We start from the raw sequence: 20,307 nt of genomic DNA on the forward strand, positions 1-20,307 counted from the left end.
AAAGGAACTATTTTGTTTTTTCTCCTTTGCTTTGAATTTTGATCTTAAGTTATAGAGGACCTACCTGATCCTAGTCTCCACTAAAGCCAATACTCCAAAGAATATTGATTCATTCACTTGTTGGTTTGTAATTTATCTGAAACACAGAAGTAATTTTTAAGAATGACTAATCTTTACTTTTTTTTTTTCTATTGTAGCTTGCAATCCGCAGAGCTACTTTAAGCAGATCATTTACTCCTGTGTTTTTGGGAAGTGCCTTGAAGAACAAAGGAGTTCAGCCTCTCTTAGATGCTGTTTTGGACTACCTCCCAAATCCATCTGAAGTCCAGAATTTCGCTTTGCTCAAGCAGGATGAGTGAGTCTTGGAAACTGATTCTTGGTTTACGCAGAAATGCTTTAACATTTGTGCCCTATGAAAGAAAGTAAGAATGATCCTTCTAATTTGTTCTATTGGTGTTATCTTTCATAATTTACAAAAACAACCACCATTTCTATTTGGGTAACAATTTTGGCATATATAAAAATATTTATTATACCTCTTCCCATATTATATTTTACTTGTGAGTTAAAAGTGTGATATATTATCCCTCAAGATGTAAATCTTTAGAAAATTCCCTACCAGACCATTTCTTTGCAGTTTTTTCCCCGTTATCACAATGTAGTACTGGTGTGCTTTTTCTCAGATAATACTCTGATGAAACAAATTGATATAAAAGAAATATCAGTTGTTACATCTCACAGTTATATTTCTTTTATTTTAAGTGACTCAAAAGAGAAAACCAAAATCTTAATGAACTCAAACAGAGACAATTCCCACCCATTTGTAGGCCTGGCTTTTAAACTGGAGGTAAGTTGCTTGCTAATGTATTTAACTGCTATATAGAGATTTTCTTTTAAGCTTTTATTCCTATTACTAAATGACTCTTTTGACAGATTTGGCTATAAGTTTCTCTACTATTACTCTTTTTCCCTCCCTTTCCATATTGACTTTTTAGAAGGAAGTTACTATGCACATCTCATGCTCAACCTTCTTGAGGGAGCAGTATCTACTTTTTTGATTCTAGAGGCTCGGTGCACGAATTTGTGCACCAGTGGGATCCCTCGGCCTGGCCTTCGGGATCTGGCTGAAACTGACTTTCCACTATCACCCAAGGGGTCCTGGATTGCGGGAGGGTGCAGGCCAGGCTGAGGGACCCCACCGGTGCACGATCGGGGCTGGGGAGGGACGCGGGAAGTTGGCCAGCCAAGAAGGGACCGTGGGAGGGCTCCAGGGCATGTCTGGCCCATCTCATCCAGTCCCGACCAGCTGGACCAGCAGCAAGCTAACCTACTGGTTGGAGCATCTTCCCCTGGTATCAGTGTGCGTTATAGCTACCAGTCGAATGGTTGAACGATCACTTAGGCTTTCATATATGTAGATATCAGTATGAGCTTATGGGTATTTATTTTTTACTTTGAGTTACAGTCAAGTAGTATGTTACTTATTTTGGTGCCTAGATTGACTGATTTGCTGCTCTTTTACTTGGGCTCCTGAGCTCCATTGCTGCTCTTTCACTTGGCTCCTGAGTCTCTGATTCTCCAGCGTTTGCTTTCTGACTACTTTCTCACTTCCTGGCACTACAGGATGCTTCAGGCTTATCTGATATATTCCCTGTCCCAGCCCTAGAACCAGCCATTTCTTTAGGGGTCCTGGCTCCTTTTAAGAGAATGGTTTTAGAAACCAAGATTTGGTCACTGGGTATGCTTTTCATTGGGGTATTGTTGCTTTTGTTCATAATATTTTATGTGAGAAAATAGGCAGAAAAGTTGGAAGTATTAACATTGGTATAGATGGAATTATATTTTGGGAGCTTTTTCCTAGATTTTTATTTTTAAAATTTTACAATATAGTTCTTATTACCTCTAAAATGAGGAAAAAGTAATTTTAAATTAATAAGTACAAGTAACATTGCAGTGACATTTGGGCATAAAGCTTTTAAAAATGTATTTAGGAATATTTTCTTAGGATCCCTAAAATAGCGATTATAGAATTAAAGGTATGGAAATATTAATATCTAATGATTTGTATTGCCACATTGTTTTCATACTTCTCAGAATTAATATATTAGATTATTTCAGTGACTCTTTATTAGCAATAAATATTATTTATTAAGTTACTACTGACTTCATAAATGAAAATATTTCATCTTAATTCCTAATGATAGAGAATATTTTTTCATATACTTTTTTTATTATGCCATTGTATTTTCTCTTTTGTAATTATCTATTTTTCTAAAATGAGGATCAAAGTATTTTACTTATTTTTGTGTGAACTTCCTCTGATAAACATGATTTGTCAAAAACAATTTGAACTTTAAAATTTATATAGTCAAGTCTACCCGTCTTTGTCCTTAGTCATTCACTTATTCTTAACCTTAGAAACCCTCTTTTTAAAATATATTTAATAAATATTTATTGTTTTTCCAGTTTTTTTATGGTGGGATTTTTTTTTTTCATTGTTAATCTAACTGAAATTTGATTTGCTGCGTGCTGTGAAGCAGGATCCAAAAGTTTCTCCAATCCAAGAACAGTTGTCCAGTTACCAGTTTTGAACAATACTTTTCCATTGACTATCATGCTTTCTTTATCATTGATAAATGAATTGAACATTTTAGAAATTTTACTATATTCTATGAGTTGTTTAGTCCAATTTGTGCTCGTTCTATACTTTTCAAGTTTTGGAGTATTTAATATGTTTTTATATCAGTCTTAGTTTCTTTTCATTACCATAGTTTTTAAAAACTTTATTTTTATCCATTTTTCTAAGTGGCTTTTAAAATCACGAATTAAATGTTTAAAAATTTTATCTTGGGATTTTGATTACTGTTGTGTTAAATTAATATGGGAGCCATTGGCAACCTTTAAATATATACCTTGTTATTCAGGAGAAATTAGTCCTTTTATTAAAAAATATATTTTATTGATTTTATACAGAGAGTAAGGGAGAGAGATAGAAACATCGATGAGAGTCATCAATCAGCTGCCTCTTGCACACCCCCTACTGGGGATATGCCCGCAACCAATGTACATGCCCTTGACCGGAATCGAACCCGGGACCTTTCAGTCCCCAAGCTGATGCTCTATCCATTGAGCCAAACCGGTTTCGGCGAGAAATTAATCCTTAATTATTCATTTTATATTCAGTCACTTTACAAAACCCTTAATTGTATGGCTTTCCAGGTGATTATCAAAGTATTTTAAATGTCTTGCTATTTCTAATGATGTTTTTGTTTCTTTACAATCATTATACCTTATTTTTATATCTTTGTTAAACTGTACTTACAAAATAGTATTCGAATATAAAAGGATAATTCCTTACATAAATAATTTTCAATTTTTTTCTAATAACTTTTATTTCAGAGGAAGCACAAGTAGTAACTTGGTTTGTGATACCAAAAAGAATAACACAGTCGTTCAACTTACCTGTGTTGAAAGCTTCTAAAGTTGATAAGGGAATGTTTGGAGATAATTGTGAAATTTTCCTCCTGATTTTGATTTCTTTTTTATTCTTTCTGCCCTTACCCAATCTTGACTTCTAGGCAGGTCGATTTGGACAATTAACTTATATTCGAAGTTACCAAGGAGAGTTGAAGAAAGGGGACACCATCTGCAACACAAGAACAGGAAAGAAAGTGCGGGTGCAACGGCTGGTTCGCATGCATGCTGACATGATGGAGGCAAGTGCCTGGTCACTGAGAGGTCAGAAATTCTCTAGCGCAGGTGAAAGAGATCTACCTTCTTGGTATTCTGAGCCCCACAAGAAAGCCACTTCTAGTTGAATGTGTTTTCCTAGCTTCTTCTTTTTAGTTAGGTGTGCTGCAGTTTTGATGTAGGATTTTAGTATAGGCTAAATTAGTAGATGTTAAGAACACAATTTCTATCATTATTTGTGAGTTAGCTATATTTCCTCAATGGCCAAGGTTAAGGAGAAAGGTCAATTAGTTCCCTATGACTCAGAACCACAAATTCAACATTTTTTTCAAAGCCACCATTTCAAAGAGGATAATAGGTTTCTGGACAGTGGAACTGTGCTTCTCAAAAGTAAACGAGAGTAGTAAACTCACATATAATTTCACGCATTGTTCAGTGAATATACTTTCTAAAATATGGCAGGTCTGAAAGTTCTGTTTAACACTAAAGCTTTATATTTGTAGAACCAACCCCAAGAAGGGCCATAATGGTGTTAGACTCTATCCGAAGATTTAAAACCTCCCAGGGTCTGGTCTGGGATATAAATTTTAGCTTGAATTCTTGATTGACTCTGAATCTGTCCTAGCTTTCTGTGGCCCACAGGGTGATTAGGCCTTGGTAGGAGACTGAGTGTGCAAGGTTGCCTCCTACTCTCACCCTTTCCCAATTCAGTGCTGTATTGCTGGGAGATTTATTAATCTGAGCAGAACCTTAGTATGTTCAGTAATTTTTGTGGCCATAGCTTTTGTATCTCCTGAAAGATAAACAGGCAGTCTTTCATAATTGGACAGAATTACTGTTTTGAGAAGTAGGCAGCAGGGGGCAGCCAGAAGGGTTAGGGATTGTCACAGCTGTTACATAGGCCAGAAGCCAGGAGAATTGTACAGCTGTATAACCATTAAAGTACAACACACATATACTTGCTCATTCACAGCCACAGCTGTTATGAATGAACTGTTCATATAAAGGACAAAAACAAGGAAGTTTAGAGGTACAATGCTTTGTTCTTCGACTTCCTGTTTTTTTAACCACTTGAATCGGTAAGAAATTAAGATTATTTTAAGTAAAGTGGGCTCCATTCTCCTGCCTTTGTTTTCAAAACTTCCTTTGTAGATTTTTCTTGTACACCTTTGTCATACACATTTCATTGTTTGACTGTGGCAACATACAGTACATGATTTTTTAAAAAAAATATATTTTTTATTAATTTCAGAGAGGAAGGGAGAGGGAGAGAGAAACATCAATGATGAGAGAGAGTCTTTTATCGGCCTCCTGCACGCCCCCAACTGAGGTTTGAGCCTGCAACCTGGGCCTGTGCCCTGACTGGGAATCAAACCATGATCTCTTGGTTCATAGGTCAATGCTCCAGTGCTCGCTTCAGCAGCACAAATACATAGGTCAGTGCTCCACCACTGAGCCACACTAGTTGGGCTATAGTGCATGCTTTTTAATTCCATAGAGATAACTTTAGAACTGTGAGATTCTGTTCTGTCAATACTGCTGATACTTCAAGTAATGATGCCATAACTCTGTGAGTTTTGTATTTAAAGTAAAATCTTGTCTGTTGAGATGTGGCTTAAATAAGGGCCCAGTTTAAGGTCTGTTTTGCTGTGGTTGATTGTTGATGTTGCATTGGTGTGGCTAATTCATTCTTTATAAAATCCATGGAAAGATTCTGCCATATTTATGTGCAATGTGTTTATTGTCAGGTACTCTTTAGTCACCCTGTTCTGAATTGTATTACTTGTAAGTATCATTTTCATGTTATTTCTTTATTTAGGATGTTGATGAAGTATTTGCTGGAGACATCTGTGCATTATTTGGCATTGATTGTGCTAGTGGAGACACATTCACAAACAAAGATAGTAGTGGACTTTCTATGGTAAGTCACTTAATTTCAAAGCTGTGTTTCACTTGAGTCTCAAAGTCTCTATTTTTGTGACACATTTAACATTTCAGAAAAACAGCCACAAGAGTTTTCACTGAGTAGTGCTGCAGGCATCAAGTATAGATTTTTTGTGGCTCTTTAAATGTCAGGTGTTCTGTGTAAACTAACTTACCTGGGTGTTTTTTAGTAAAGTCATTCCATGATTCTTGAACATTTAGTGTGGAGGGAAAATCTCCACTAGATGCACCTGACTGTGTAGCTCTGACTCTTCCTTGGGATCTTTTCCCATTGTGGGTACTTCTCTAATTTCTATCCCCATCATCAGGCTGGTCCCCGTGGGTGTTCCTACTCAGCAGCCAGAGTAGACTGTTCCCTCAGGAATTGTAAGACCAGACTAACATTTAGGCAGGCTTGGGGATCACATAACAAGGGCATCAAATGCAACTAGACATTCTGACTTACTGCAGACAACCTGCTCTGTGGAACTCATAGGTCTCTCTTCATCACTGAGGGACCCTGAAGAGAATAGCATGCTCTTAAATACATGTAGACCCTAGGAAAACCCTGACACTGGAAACCTACCTCTGTAAATGGAGAGCAGAGAAGCACTGAAGAAAGAGGCAGGCCACTCCATTCTGTCAACTAACAGAGTTCCTTAAGGGAACCTTACCTAGGAGGCACTTCTTGGGCAGCTGCAAGATGAAGTGAACAGTCTCCACCCTTCTGACAGGAGCCAGAAAATTACCATACGGGGTCAAAAGGGGGGCATAGTCACAGTTACTAGTACATGAATGTTACCTGGTGTGGAAATTACTTAACATGCATGACCAGGTCAGGACAACAACCTGTTCCGGGAACCAGCTCATTGCTTATTTATGTCAGAGTGAACATTAATTACCATCAGATAGTCTCTCAGGGGGGTTTGCGGTCAAGCAATCTCCGTTCTGGCCCAGTTCATCTCGTGGTCCAGACAGTGGTCACATCCTGGAATAGTCTGTCCTCCACACATGCTTAAGCAGTTCTTGCCTTTGAATTTGCTCACTTTCTATTTGTGCCCCTTTAGGAAAGCAGGCTTACAGTAAGACCCTCTACTGAATTCAGTAAAGAAAGAATATACTGTATGAGTACTTAGGAGATAGGTAACTTCAGTGAACAAATTCACAATGGGTCATTTATGTCAGAATTGGTCCATTTATGTAAGAACAGGTTTCCTAGGTCATGTGACATGACAAATCCATAATTTTATAATTTAGTGTTTTTGCATAAAATATCCTCTAATGTCTGATTTTAATGTTGATTTAAGACACTACAGAAGTCATAAATCTGTACAGGCTTTTCTGGGTTGTACATAAGAGGAATGTTTATGAGTGTGATTATAAGGTTTTCTCTCCAGGCTTGGCATGAGCAATAAGAGACTGGAGGCTGTGGGAAGTACTGAGGCTTTGAAGCAAGTAGTCCCTGGTTAGAGTCTCACCTCTGCTCTATATTACCCACTAGCCTTTGATCACATTACTTTATATTCTTTCCATGCCTTTAATATTTTATTTGTGTAGTGGAGGTAATATCTGCCTCTCAGAGTTGTGGTTGATTAAATGAGGTATCATGTATAAAGAGTCGAGTGCCCTTTCTCTGTTTCTCTTATCATCGATCATAATAAATTTGATTAAATAACTTACCAGAAGATCCCAACAGTAAATGTAGCTGCCAGCTGGTAAGAATTGCACATCTCAGCATTTGGATTTATTAAATGACTACGTTAAACTGAAAGTGTCAATAAACTTAAGGGTCTTAAACAGTAAATAAATACTTTATTTTTTGTTGTTTTGGAAGGGAGGAGATAATATAAGTGGACACTTTTATTAAAATATTACATTAATATATTCATTTACTTAATGCAGACAGACCAAGATATATATTGTCTAGCCTAAAGATATTTAGTGCTTTTGTTCTTTGTAAAGTAGAACATTAAAATTAATCCATCCCTGACTCTGACCCATAGAGTGCTATATTTGAATTCTTCTCTTTTTAAACAATATTTTAGGAGTCAATTCATGTTCCTGATCCCGTCATTTCAATAGCAATGAAGCCTGCTAACAAGGTAGGAGTTTGATTTAACACTCAGTATATCACAATAAAGACCTGAGCTCTTTCATCTGTCTCCACAGTGCAATGGTACCTTGTGATAACCAGAAATCTTACGGTCTCTATTTCCTCTTTTGGTGTGGGGAAGCATGGGACTTGGTTAGAAAGTCTGTAAGGAGGATTCTGCAAAAGGTTGGGGGTTTCTGGGGGACCTTGCTGAAGGCGGCAGCCTCTACCTTGACTTTTCCAAACAAGTCCTAGCTCTCCCATGTTTTGCTGGAATCTCTATGTTTAGTCTTTAGCCCCGAACTTAAAGAAGCATGAGCTTTCTCAAGGATACTTACCCGCTGATTGTATCTAGAGGTTAATTTAAGTTCAAGCTGTTGTTACAATAGAAGCCTAAAGAGGCAGGCAATTGGAGCTATTTTGGTTCGTAAAGTCAAACAAGCCCCTTAGCCTTCTTCTTCACAGAAATGAGTGTCGGAGGAATCTATTCATCCGTCTGCTGGTCAGCCCCGGCATTTTGGTATTGAGATCACCTTTTATATAAAATTTACCAGTCATCCAGTAGTAGTTACTCCTCAGTATGTTGAAGAATTAATGGTATTAAAGTATTCACCAGACTGTGCTTAATCACACTTTACTAAGTAAAGATGTAACATTTGCTCCAGAATGGTAAGTTAATTTCCTAGATTCAGATCATAAAGGGATGGAAGCGAGGAAATGAGCATTTGTCCTAAGTTGTAGAGAAACCTCACTTTAAAATACTTTAGAATATTGTGTAGATTAACTGCCTCATGAATTATAACACATCTCTAAATTTGTGGTAGTTATAAAATAAATGTCTGATTATAACATGGAGAGCCTGCAAATAAGACTGTTTTCTCACTTTCATACAATATGATTGGATTTGATGTCATTTAGCTTTTTCCAAAGCCAAGATTACTTGAATAAGTTCCGTATTCCCATTAGCTTGCCCTTAAAATTAGTCCTGATCTTGAACTGGAATCTTTTAGTTCTTAATGAATGATTTTGATATGTCTTAGTTTTGACATTCATAGGAATCATGTTAATATGGTTTATTGAAATGAACTCATTCATGCATTGAGTGAACATTTATGACCTCTTGTCATCTGGGAAATGTCGTTTACAGAACATACTCTGGTTTGTCTTATGGATGCATTAACACAGGGATCCTCAAACTTTTTAAAGTGGGGGCCAGATCACGGTCCCTCTGAGAGCTGGAGGGCCGGACTATATGAACTACTAATTCCTACTGTAACACCTCGGCTGCGCTCACTGCCCAAAAAACCTGGCGGGCCGGATCAGACTCCTCTGTGGGCCGCATGTGGCCCGCGGGCCGTAGTTTGAAGACCCCTGCATTAACAGCTTCTACTTTTATTTTGAGGAACTTGAGGTTTTACAGACCCTTTTCATTGTAGAAAGGAGAATGTTGGGGTGGCAAAAACATTAAATTACTTCATCTCAGAAATCTGAGGGAAGGCAAGTCTTATACCTGATGCCACAGTTTGTTCTGAGTGTTTTGTTAAACTTTTTGCTTTTCCCTTCAGAATATACAGAGCTAGGAGGTAAAGATGTAATGCTCTTCATTCCTAAATTCAGTTTATATGAGACTTTTGTTTTGATAGTTATAATAATAATGGAGGGAAATCAAATTATCAATAATCCAAAAGGTGGTTTTGGTTTGTTGGTTGGCTTTTTTGGTGTCTCAGGATTATCTGCTTGCTGGAGCAAATTAAGTTAAATGAAGAAATCACTGCACAAAGCTATGATCTCAGTAGTGGAAGCAGGGATGATCTAGTAAGTTGAGAGTGCCTGCAGGCGAGTGCAGGGGAAAGGGAAAAGGACTTTGGAGATAGACTAACCCAGGATTCATTCTCAGCTTTGCCATGCACTGGCTGTGTAGCCTTGAGCAAGTCAGTTATCTGTACCTAATTTCCTCACCTGTAAAATGTGGCTGATTCTATCTTGCAGCATTGTGGTTAGAGTTTGAAGTAACATATACAAAATGCATGACACAGCTCCAGGCACATGTAATATCTATTAATGTTGGTGATTCAAGGATGTGTTCATTTTCTGTTGCTGCTGTAAAAAATTATCACAAACTTTGTGTCTTAAAACATCACAAATGTGTTATTTTATAGTTGTGTAGGTGAGAAATCTGATACGGTTCTTAGTGGGCTAACATCAAGATATTGGCAGGGTTCCTTTCTGCAGCCTCTAGGGGGCAATTTATTTCCTTGTTTACTCAGATTGTGGGAAGAATTCAGCTCCTATGGATGCAGGGCTGGGGTTCCCATTCCTTGCTGTCACCTGAGGGCTGTTCCTAGCTCCTAGAGACTGACCCCCTTCTCCTGTCTTCAGTGCCAGCAACAGTGAAATGAGTCTTGTGCTTTAGATATTTCCTGCCTTTTTCCCTCTTCACATCTCTTTCACCTACCCTTCTGTATTTCTCTTCCATTTTTTAAAAAGCTGATGTGATTACATTGGGCCCACCCAAATTATTCATGTCTGTGACCTCAATCACATTTGCAAAGTCCCCTTTACCATGTAAAGTAGCATTCACAGGTTTGGGAGGGATTGGGGCATATCCTCAGAGGGCAATTATTCTGCTCACCACATGAGGAGATTACGTCTAAGGAGAATAAAGATGCATGAAACCACATCCAAGCAGATTGTTTTGAAAGTCTCAATGCAGCATTTGCCTTACTGTTGGTCTTAACTGTCCTCTTGAGTCTACAATAGAATCTTGGTAAACATGCTGATTCCTTTGATTATGTAACAGTAACACATATTCTACCTTCTACTCTATGGGCAATTTTCCACAAAGGGACAGTTTTTGTCAATATAATAGGAAAGGGCCTAGAGTTAAGTCTTGGATTCTTGGTACGCTTGCTATCAGCTAGCAGTATCCTCCCTGTGCGCTGTGTGGGGTCCACACTCACATGTTCAGAAGGCATGGCCTAGGAACTAGATGGTAGAGTATCTTTACTTCTTCACTACATATGTATTTAATTTCTTTCAGTAAAGTTCTTTCAACCGTCTCATTGCATATCATGATTGGTAAAATATGTAATGACTTTCTTTTTTTAAAGAATGATCTGGAGAAATTTTCAAAAGGTATTGGCAGGTTTACAAGAGAAGATCCCACATTTAAAGTCCACTTTGACACCGAGAGCAAAGAGACAATTGTATCTGGAATGGGAGAATTACACCTGGAAATCTATGCTCAGGTAATGAATAGCATGGAAATTAAATTAAGTGCACTTTAAGAACAGAAGAGAATAATTCTAATGTCCATAACTAATAGCGGTTATTCAAGCTCACTTTTTGTTTATATCCAGATTTGGTATACTGCTTCCTCTACCAACTATTACAAATTTAAGTATTTTTGATCTCTAAATCTTTATATTTGTAAAACATGGCAGACTTCAGAATCAAGGGGCAGAGGACTTGCAATTACACCATCCATCCTTCCATCCATCCATCCCTAGGTCATGGTTAGTTTGGTTAAGTATATCCTGGTCTCAGCCTTAGGAAGACAACCTATAGGAAGAAACTTGCTGAGAATGTTGGCCCACCAATTCTCTCTCTTCAGGACGTTTCTGTGTGTGTGTGTGTGTGTGTGTGTTTTAAATACATATCTTTATTGATTTCAGAGAGGAAGGGAGAGGGAGAGAGAGAAACATCAATGATGATAGAGAATCATTGACCGGCTGCCTCCTGCACATCCCCTACTGGGGATGGACCCCGCAACCCAAGCACGTGCCCTTGGCTGGAATTGAACCTGGGACCCTTCAGTCCATAGGCTCATGCTTTATCCACTGAGCCAAACCAGCTAGGGCGATTTCTTTTTGTTATATTCTCTAAGTCAATGCTTGGAGATTATAATGTAGATAAAAGAATGAATAGATGGGGCACATACTTTCCTAGGAACGATCTGTATATCTGAATGAAAACAAGATATATGATTTAAGATTAAAAATTCTGGTTGTGATCACACCTTTGAAGTTGAGAGAGTACAAAATTCTGATAACAGATTCATATACTATTCCTGTTTATATGTAATAAGATGAAGTTTTAGTGGATATATTAATTGGATATATGTGTAAATTATTCTAAGTTAGAATTCACTTATATAGCAGTTTGTATTTAATATCATGGATCTAATTCTTATAAGATACTTGAATGATGTATTTGCTTACCTATTATGTTTAAATGAATGCTTCTAATTAAGATTCTTAGAATTTTTCTTGTTTCTGTTTATTTTTTAAATTTAAATATACCAAAGAAATTATTTCTCCTGCTATTTTCAGAGGATGGAAAGAGAATATGGCTGCCCTTGTATCACAGGAAAGCCAAAAGTTGCTTTCAGAGAAACCATTACTGCCCCTGTCCCGTAAGTATGCAACACGGTCAAACCTATTATGAGGGTAAAAATTGAAGCTTTTTATTGTGGGATATACATAGTACTATTACTGTTATTAAGACACTTGTACATCATGACTCTCTTTATTACGGAAGCTATACAGTTCTGTGCTGTCTGTAGCTAAGACATTCATACAGAGTGAAGTTAGGGATTTGTTTGGCCCCTTCAGCTAGGTATCAGTGAAGGTTGACATACACATCGTTAGTAAGCATACTGACACTTCATCCAACGTTGGGGGTCTTCTTTCATTCCAGTTGTGCCTCCTTTGGCAGACGGCTATTGTGTTTTACTTTAGTGCCATATTGTGGATGCCAGAGAACTTGCATTTGCCAAGGAATAATCTCCTGCAAGTAAAGGAAACATGCTAGGATAAAATTCAGAAAACCCTTAAGAAACAGTGTTGGGTTTATGTCTTGTTAGAAACAAAATAGTTCTCATAAAGAAGAGCACAAAAGTTAAAGTGTAAATATACTTTAACCTGGTGCCTATTGAATTTACATGAATTCTGATTTAGAATCAAAATTAATACAGCATACTGTGGTTCTAAAACAGGTCTCAATTTTCAAAGTGGCATCAAATAAAAGTAAGTAAATGGTATTTTACCTGAGATGCAATGTCATGAAGTAGGATGGTGTAGTCTAACTCAATGAAGTCATCATTTCTTTGCTATAATAAATTAAAAACCTGGTGTATAAAACAATATCATTGGCAAAACGATATTTTAATTTCAAAAAACCATGTTTCATTAGATGATTATAATACTCCCACTTAAGTAAAAATAAAAATTGAATGTCATAATTTAGCCTGTCAGAAAAACTTTCTCTTACAAATGTTTTCTTCAAACTACAATTTAAAATTATGACTTTTCATTTATTACTCTATTTTCTGTTTTTAGTTTCCTAGTTGTGGTAGCTACTTAAGAATATTACAGTCTATAATTGGTCATTTAAAATGCCTTAATATTTACATTGTTCAGAAAAGCACGATAAACTACTGATATAAGTGTTTACATGCATGGAAACCAATTTTATCATAGAAATTCTCTTTGAAAAACTGAAAATAACCCTGGCTGGATGATTCAGTTGGTTGGAGTGTTGTCCTATACACCAAAAGATTGCAGGTTTGATCCTGGTCATGGAACACGTGGGAGGCAACTAATTGATGTTTCTTCTCTCATATCAATGTTTCTCTCTCTTTCCCTTCTTTCTAAAATCAAGAAAAACATATCCTCAGGTAAGGATAAAAAAACAAACACAGAAAACACCTGAAAATAGTAAAATGTAGTGAGTGGAATTTTCTGATTTTGTAATTAAAGCTTTAATTTGTGCTTATTGCTTTATGCATATAAAGTATTTATACCATCAGCAACACAAATATTGCATCTACATATAGGTAAAATCACAGTCACCAGAGACTCTTTAGGGCTTACATAATCAATGTACTGAAATAAGCCCTGGACTGCAAGCAGCATGAGCTCCTGTAACCCCTTTGGTGAACAGCAATTATAAATGTGACCCCAGGGTCAAATAAAAGCATATAATTATCTCCTTACAGTATCCTGAGTATATCAGCAAAGAATGTCCTTTAAAAGATATGGTAAAAATCAGTATTAAGTTTTCTTACATGTTGGGTCTTAATAGGTAAGATATCCTCCTATATAATAAAAAGGTAATATGCAAATCAATCAAATGATGGAATGACCAGTCGCTATGACATACACTGATCACCAGGGGGCAGATGCTCAATGCAGGAGCTGCCCCCTGGTGATCAGTGCTCTCCCACAGGAGGAGCACTGCTCAGCCACAAGCCAGGCTGAGGGCTGGTGAGCACATCAGCCCACCTCCATGGCAGCTGGCACGTTTAGGCCCATGGGGAGTGGGCCTAAGCCACAGTTGGACATCCCCCAAGGACTCCTGGACTGCGAAAGGGCGCAGGCCAGGCTGAGGGACTGCCGCCCCCCCCCCCCCCCCCCCCACGAATGTTGTGCACTGGGCCTCTACTATAATATATATAGCCTGAAGCACTGCTTAAACTTTACCGTTGTGATTTTCATTTAATGCCTTAAAACTACATTTGGTGAAGGGTCATAGGAGTTTTCTTTCATAAGAACTACTAGCCCTATCTTCGTGCATATTTTGCTATTAAGACATGGCTTGAAAAATTATGATTATGTAGCCTCTCTAACCTGGACCAGTTATGCAGTTATTTGAGGCCTCAGTAATCAGTGCTGTAATCAGGACTGAGGTCTACAAAAATGCACTAGAAAAGGGCACTTTCTTAAAATGTTCTAATAGTTATGTTAGGTATTTGACACCACACTCGGAGTGCTGTAATAGGGTGCCTATCGGTATCTGGTAACTGTTGCAGAAGCCTTTGGAGTGAAGCTGCTCCAAGTGCTGCCTGCAGTTATCAACACGCTGGAAAGCCTGTCCTTTCTGGAGCCAGCAAACTTGTGGTGGTTTCTTTGCACTGTCTTCTTTCTTTCCATTAGATACCACAAATTGACTTTTTTTTCCTTCTGCTTAACCCCTAAATAAAGCTAAAATCAAGGAATTTATTTTTATCTCTTTAAGGTCTAGAAAGAGGCAGTTCAGAATAGTCAGACTTAAGAAAACACAAGGCTAGCAACAAGTAAGATAAGAGGTTGTAAACTATGACTCATTGGGTTATAAAAGAAAATTACATACAGCAAGCTCCACAAAATGCTAATATTTTTGGTCTGGCTGATCCCCAGGGGAGAAAACGGCAGCCATGTTTCCAATAGCTCTAGCACTACCATTTCAGTAGAAGAAAACAGCAAAGGTAGTTTCAGTATTGCATGGCTAGTAATTTGCATACAAAACTCAGGTTGCCAAATGAAATAATCTGTATTAAGCTGAGCACAGAACCTGGGTGCCAAATTATTTATAACAACACTTCACTCTCTTGAAACTGCAGCTTCACTTTCACTGGCCTTGACTGTAACCGACCTCTCCTTCAAAATACTTGGTACACTATTTTCAATGCAAAATTACTAATGGGGCAACTAATGATCTAATGAATCAGAACACTTTCAGTAAACATTAACCTTATTACAAGTGAATTTTATAGACATTACTTACCACTTGCTTGACAGTTTGAATTTTTACCATTTTATACCACGTGTTTTCAGTAGAATTCTGCCATATTATATAACCACAGGCAACCCAGGCTAAATGTCGGATTGGCTTCATTGCTGGAGATATATTTCCAAAACTGTCTGGAGAGGGAAGCATGATAAATGGAATTACTTTATACTTACAGTACGAACCATTTAGAAAGTCTAAATTCTAAATCATGTCTTAGTTTCCTTCAAATGTATTTAGAAAATAATTCAATTAGGCCATGGGTCTATAAAGTTTCAAGAGATTTTTGTTGTTGAATTAGATTGGTAATGGATATTTTCCCAAAAGCCAATGTTTCTGACATACTATTAATATCTAATAATTTTGAGCATAGATCATTGATATTCATCTTAAAGTTGAAAAAAATATTTCCCCATGCCATATTTATATACCTGGAATATTTTGTGCTTCTAGTGGTTCCTTCATGGACTTGAGTTTTTGATAAAGTTTGTTATCTTCTTCATCTGGGTTCTTTCCAATTTCTCCTTCAAATGTGAAGTTGACTTCTGGTGCAGTATCTTGTCCCATTGGAGGGTAAAGAACTTCAGCTGTGCAGTTCACTGTCACTTGCTGTTTAAGACATTTTGCAAAAGATCTTTACATGTAGATCCATTACTATTGCTCTGAGATATAACAATTAAAGCATATGCCCCTAACAGTGTTGTTTCAGTCTTGACTTCAGAGTGCCTACTCCAGAGGTAATCTAATTAGGGCTGGCTTAGTAATTTTCTTAGATATATCTAACATACATCTAAATGTGGTCTCATTATCTTTTAAATTTGTCTTAAAACTTGGAATATATTTCAGTATTAATGAGGTGTCCATTTTCAATGCTAGATTTTAGTGACTATATCACAACTCCAATCTCTGGTTACTTTTTGTTGTTAATTCTCACCAGGGCACATTTTCCCATTGATTTTTAGAGAATGGAAGGGAGAGATGGAGAGAGAAATGTGGTTGTGAGAGAGACACATTGATCGGTTGCCTCCCATATGTGGCCCAACCAGCACCAGGCATCCAGCCTGCAGCTGAGATATGTGTCCTTGTCCAAATAGAACCCAGGATCCTTCAGGCTGATGCTCTATCCCCTGAGCCAAACCCGCTACAGCTCTGGTTACTTTTTAATTCTTTCCATTACTCTTAACTCTCTGCTCCAGGAATAACAGTAATTTTCTCAAACTCAGATACAGCAATCTGCATCTAGATGTAAAATGAGAAGATTGCAACATTGGTTCTGCTTTGTAAAGATGGCTGTCTAGCAGCTCAGATGCCTTTTAATGAATCTCCTTATGTTAACCTGTATCTCTTCTCTTCTGAATATGTTCAACCAAAGGGCAAGCTTTTTTAAATTTCAAGATGGTTATGGTACAAACTGCAAGTCCTTTTAAATTTGTCTCATTAATAATTTGAGAAGTATATAACAATTTCCTTCCCCCATTACTGAAAGATTCCCATGTGAACATGACAATATCAGTTGGCCATTATATTGCTCATAAATATCTAAAAACACTTGCTTTCTTTAATTACAAGAAATTAAACTCAGAATGAGAAAAAAGTCAAAGAGGTGATGATTGGAGAGTAATTTATTTGTTAATATTTGGCATGAGATCATATTGCCTTATGAGTACTTAGCATTTTAAAGGGAATTTACTTGAAGTATATAGAGTCTACTTTTTAAAAAGCTCAATAGAATTACTTCATGTATCTCAGAATACACAAAAAAGTAAAAACTGACCCTTATATGTCTTTTTTTTTTTCCAAGGCAGGGTTTCACAACTTACAAATTTAACCACTTACAAAATACAAATTAATCCTATGATTTGATCAGCCAAGGTGATCTGGGTTATTTAGAATGAAACTTTAATGAATAATAAAGGACATTTCACTTACTTTTTGGATAATTTCTTCCACAGAAAGCTTAAGGCAATACTTATGTCCTCTTTCTGGAATATCCTAAAATTAAGAAAACATGGTGAGTTATTATAACAATAACTCAATTTTCTGCGTTATTAAAAGAACCCATTCTTATTTGATAGGGGGGAGGGGGTGCCTGACTGTTGGGGGTAAATAATTAAAGTCTTAGATGGTAAAAGCATATTGCCATGTATATTACATCTAATTTAGCAGGGCCCCTATCCAGTTTATTATGGATGCAAACACGGGTGGGATAAAAACACATATAAATAAAATGGGTTTCAATTCACTTTCAGTCAGAGGACTTCAACCTCTGAATAGGTGATCCTAAGTCTCTGTAGAAGAAATTTTGAGACAGCTTTTAAGTCTAAATATGGCAAACAGGATAGTCCTATGGGTACTTTATGTCCAAACAGTGTTCAGTCACGATGAATTCTATTTTGAGGCAGATTACTGCAAAGTAATTAGATATGTTAAGTCCTGCTTTTACCTGTATATTATTGGGCCAGAAAAAAAAAATGGTACTTGAATAAATTTTATAACAGTAAGGCAAATGTTTAGGTATTTCACTTTTGAATCAAGATACAACATACAGCCGGGCACTTATACCTAGTAATTATGTTATCTAGTGCAGTTAACACTACTCCCTGTCAGTTCTTAAAGGCTGTTAAACTAATGCCAGATAAAAAATGGAAAATTTCAAAACCATTAGATTTTAGTAAAATGGAAACAAGACTAGTGATTGCTGAGATCCTCTGCATTTAACTTAACCCTTTAGCCAGAGAGAGCAAGCACATCACCTATGGTTGGTTGTACTAGTGTTTTGGCTGGTTAAAGCGAAGCTTCTCGCCGCAACGATACTGGTTGTCAGTTTCTCTTGCTCGTCGTTTCCCCCCGTCATTTTGGTCAAAGGCAATATTTGACCAAAGGCAAATAAGGGTTGGTCGTAAAATGAATCATTTGCAAGATAGGAGCCCTTGTTGATCCAGATGGTTCAGTAGGTGAGCAATGTCATAGCATTTTTAAGATTCTTTTCAATGGTTCCTACAGGTTTCACTCGGGGGAAGGCAGATGCTGCCTCTCATCGGGAACATTTTCCCCATTTACTTGTAACAGTGCCCATAAAAATATCGTGTCTCTGCCTTCCCTTGGAAATAAACAGGCCCCAGGCTATCCCCAGAGACTGGATCGCCGACTATTCCCCAGAAACGTTAACCCGTGTGGACCTGCCGCCGGCAGCCAATCCCAAAGCGCAGAGGGCGGGAGGGGACCCTCGGGAGTGCGGAGCCGGGTGGGCGCCGCTGGACTCACCTCCATGCTGGCCTGCTGGACGGTCTGCACCAGGAACACCTTGTTCGGGGTGCCCTGCTGGTAGTTGATGCAGTTCTCCACCACCGAGGCCGCCCTCGAGGCCGGGTAGTGGGTCGGGGGGATTTCCATTCCTGCGAGCGGCGGCGGGGAGAGCGCGGGTCTGTGGGTACGAGCGCCGCCTTCGCCTCGCAGCCTGCAGCGTTGCCGAGGAGGCGGAGGAGTCGGCTGGCCCCGCTGGGCTGGGCGTGGGCGGGCTCGCCAGCTTCTTCCCTCCCTCCTTCCTTCCCTCCTTCCGGTGCAGGAAGCTGCGCCAGGGCGCCGGCTGCCGGCCTGGCAGCTCCCGTGCCCCGCCCTGCTGCGTGCTTTTACTCCGGGTTTCCGCCGCCCGGAGTGCGCCCCTCCATCAGCGGAGGGCCAGGCGGGGCGGAGCGGGGCTGGGGGACCGGGCGGCCGGACTTCTTCCTTGCAGAAGGGCGGGAGGGGCTTTCTGGCCTTCACCTTTATGGAGCCCTAAATTCCTCTTCATGGAGAGACAGTTCGGTTGCTTCACTTGCAGGCTGGAGCACAACTTCCTTATGCACCAGCCTCAGTGTCACACAGGACAAAGTGCAAAGGAGCGCCCTGCAGTGAATAGATGTCTGTCCCTTCACCCCTCCCTTTGTGAGGCCAGGGACAGGCTTGCTCTTACCCAGCTTTTGTGGGGTTGGTTGGGCCAGTTCTGCCCAAATCAGGGTATGAGAGATTGCAAACTATAGCATGCATTTGGAGGGTTATGTAATGTGGGTCAAGGGAAGTTTAAAAAATGCACTTGTACCCCTGTCTCCTTTCACTTAGATTAGATTTTGGTATAGCACTCTTCCAACTTCCTGAAAATTTAACTTTTAAGGATTAAGGCACACTTAAAGACCGAACTCAGAAGCCTCTTCAATGTCCTGGTTTCGTACAAAAGCAGGGTTTTTCAAAGCTCCTTTATTTAAGCAAGCCCAAACTTTTAGTAGTCATGCATTTTCATTCTAGATTTTTTACCTTCTTGGGTCACCTTTCAAGAGGCTATGATTTAAGCTATTTGGATTTTCTTTAGGTCAGAAAGCTAAGGTTCCTTTTCATCAGATGTATGGTCAAACCCTCACTTTTGCTTGCTGGCTTGGAATAAAATTTCTTTTGCTCTTTTTTCAAAAATGGGTTTTTGAAGGGCTTTATTCTGTTTTTGTGTTTTGCCAGGCATATGTTGTGATGGTACTTTAAAAAAGTGAAAAATGTATTTGAATGTGTTGTCTTCCTCAAAAACCCTTTTCAATTTACTTAGAGTCTTTCTTTGGAGTAAGTTTTTTTTTTTAAAAAAAAAAATAGGAAACAGTAAGGCATTTCCATCTTTTTTAGTAATATTAGACAACAACTGTCAAGTAACTAGAGGACAAAGAGGTTAGCTTCTCCTCAAGACTTTTTCCACAAAATTGAAGGTTATTTTTCTTTTGAGGGGAAAGGGTATGAGTCATTCATCTATCAGCCAACCTCTTCGTGTGTGTGTGTGTGTGTGTGTGTGTGTGTGTGAATTGTTTGAATTGTGTGCTCCTTTGATAGTGTCCAGGAAAGAGTGACTATGACCTTTTGATGATGCAGAAAGAGCTTTTTCCTGAAAATGAACTTTAAAGTTTCACAAAATAGCTAGTTAATATCTGTGTTAGATAAGGTCACCATTTGGAGGTTTTATGAATACAATTGCCATCTCTGTAGATCAAGGTTAATAGTATAGGTTGTGATGTAACCAGCATTTATTAAAAGTACGCATA

At 38.3% G+C, this 20,307-nt stretch overlaps 2 protein-coding genes and 1 long non-coding RNA gene across 3 annotated transcripts in view; 1 reads left to right on the top strand and 2 right to left on the bottom strand.

The window, feature by feature from the left end:
• Positions 1-20,307, bottom strand: part of LOC311618477 — a 384,318-nt gene that overhangs the window by 237,302 nt on the left and 126,709 nt on the right. The gene's annotated exons all lie outside the window — the stretch shown is intronic.
• GFM1 (G elongation factor mitochondrial 1) overlaps positions 1-20,307 on the top strand; it is a 41,207-nt gene that overhangs the window by 11,760 nt on the left and 9,140 nt on the right. Inside the window, exons 7-13 of the mRNA XM_084876018.1 lie at positions 198-355; positions 763-847; positions 3,579-3,716; positions 5,510-5,611; positions 7,659-7,715; positions 10,816-10,953; positions 12,037-12,119. Coding sequence (XP_084732144.1) covers positions 198-355; positions 763-847; positions 3,579-3,716; positions 5,510-5,611; positions 7,659-7,715; positions 10,816-10,953; positions 12,037-12,119 — 761 coding nt within the window. The remainder of the gene's footprint in view (positions 1-197; positions 356-762; positions 848-3,578; positions 3,717-5,509; positions 5,612-7,658; positions 7,716-10,815; positions 10,954-12,036; positions 12,120-20,307) is intronic.
• Positions 12,146-19,103, bottom strand: LXN (latexin). The gene is made up of 6 exons (XM_084876048.1): positions 18,518-19,103; positions 17,183-17,245; positions 15,685-15,862; positions 15,251-15,387; positions 12,753-12,815; positions 12,146-12,493 (listed from the first exon to the last, which is right to left on the bottom strand). The coding sequence occupies exons 1-6, from the start codon at positions 18,644-18,646 to the stop codon at positions 12,395-12,397; spliced, it is 669 nt and encodes a 222-aa protein (XP_084732174.1). The 5' UTR covers positions 18,647-19,103; the 3' UTR covers positions 12,146-12,394.

This window comes from Pipistrellus hanaki, assembly GCF_964339955.1.
Source record: "Pipistrellus hanaki genome assembly, chromosome: 2".
NCBI lineage: Eukaryota > Metazoa > Chordata > Mammalia > Chiroptera > Vespertilionidae > Pipistrellus > Pipistrellus hanaki.

Bases quoted from the DNA above. Each gene is read 5' to 3' on its own strand.
- LXN (XM_084876048.1), bottom strand. From the start codon at position 18,646: ATGGAAATCCCCCCGACCCACTACCCGGCCTCGAGGGCGGCCTCGGTG. The intron at 15,388-15,684 runs GTATATAAATAT...TTCCCTCTCCAG, and splicing joins AGAAGCACAAAATATTCCAG to ACAGTTTTGGAAATATATCT. The intron at 12,494-12,752 runs GTAAAATACCAT...CTTTACTTGCAG, and splicing joins TTCATGACATTGCATCTCAG to GAGATTATTCCTTGGCAAAT.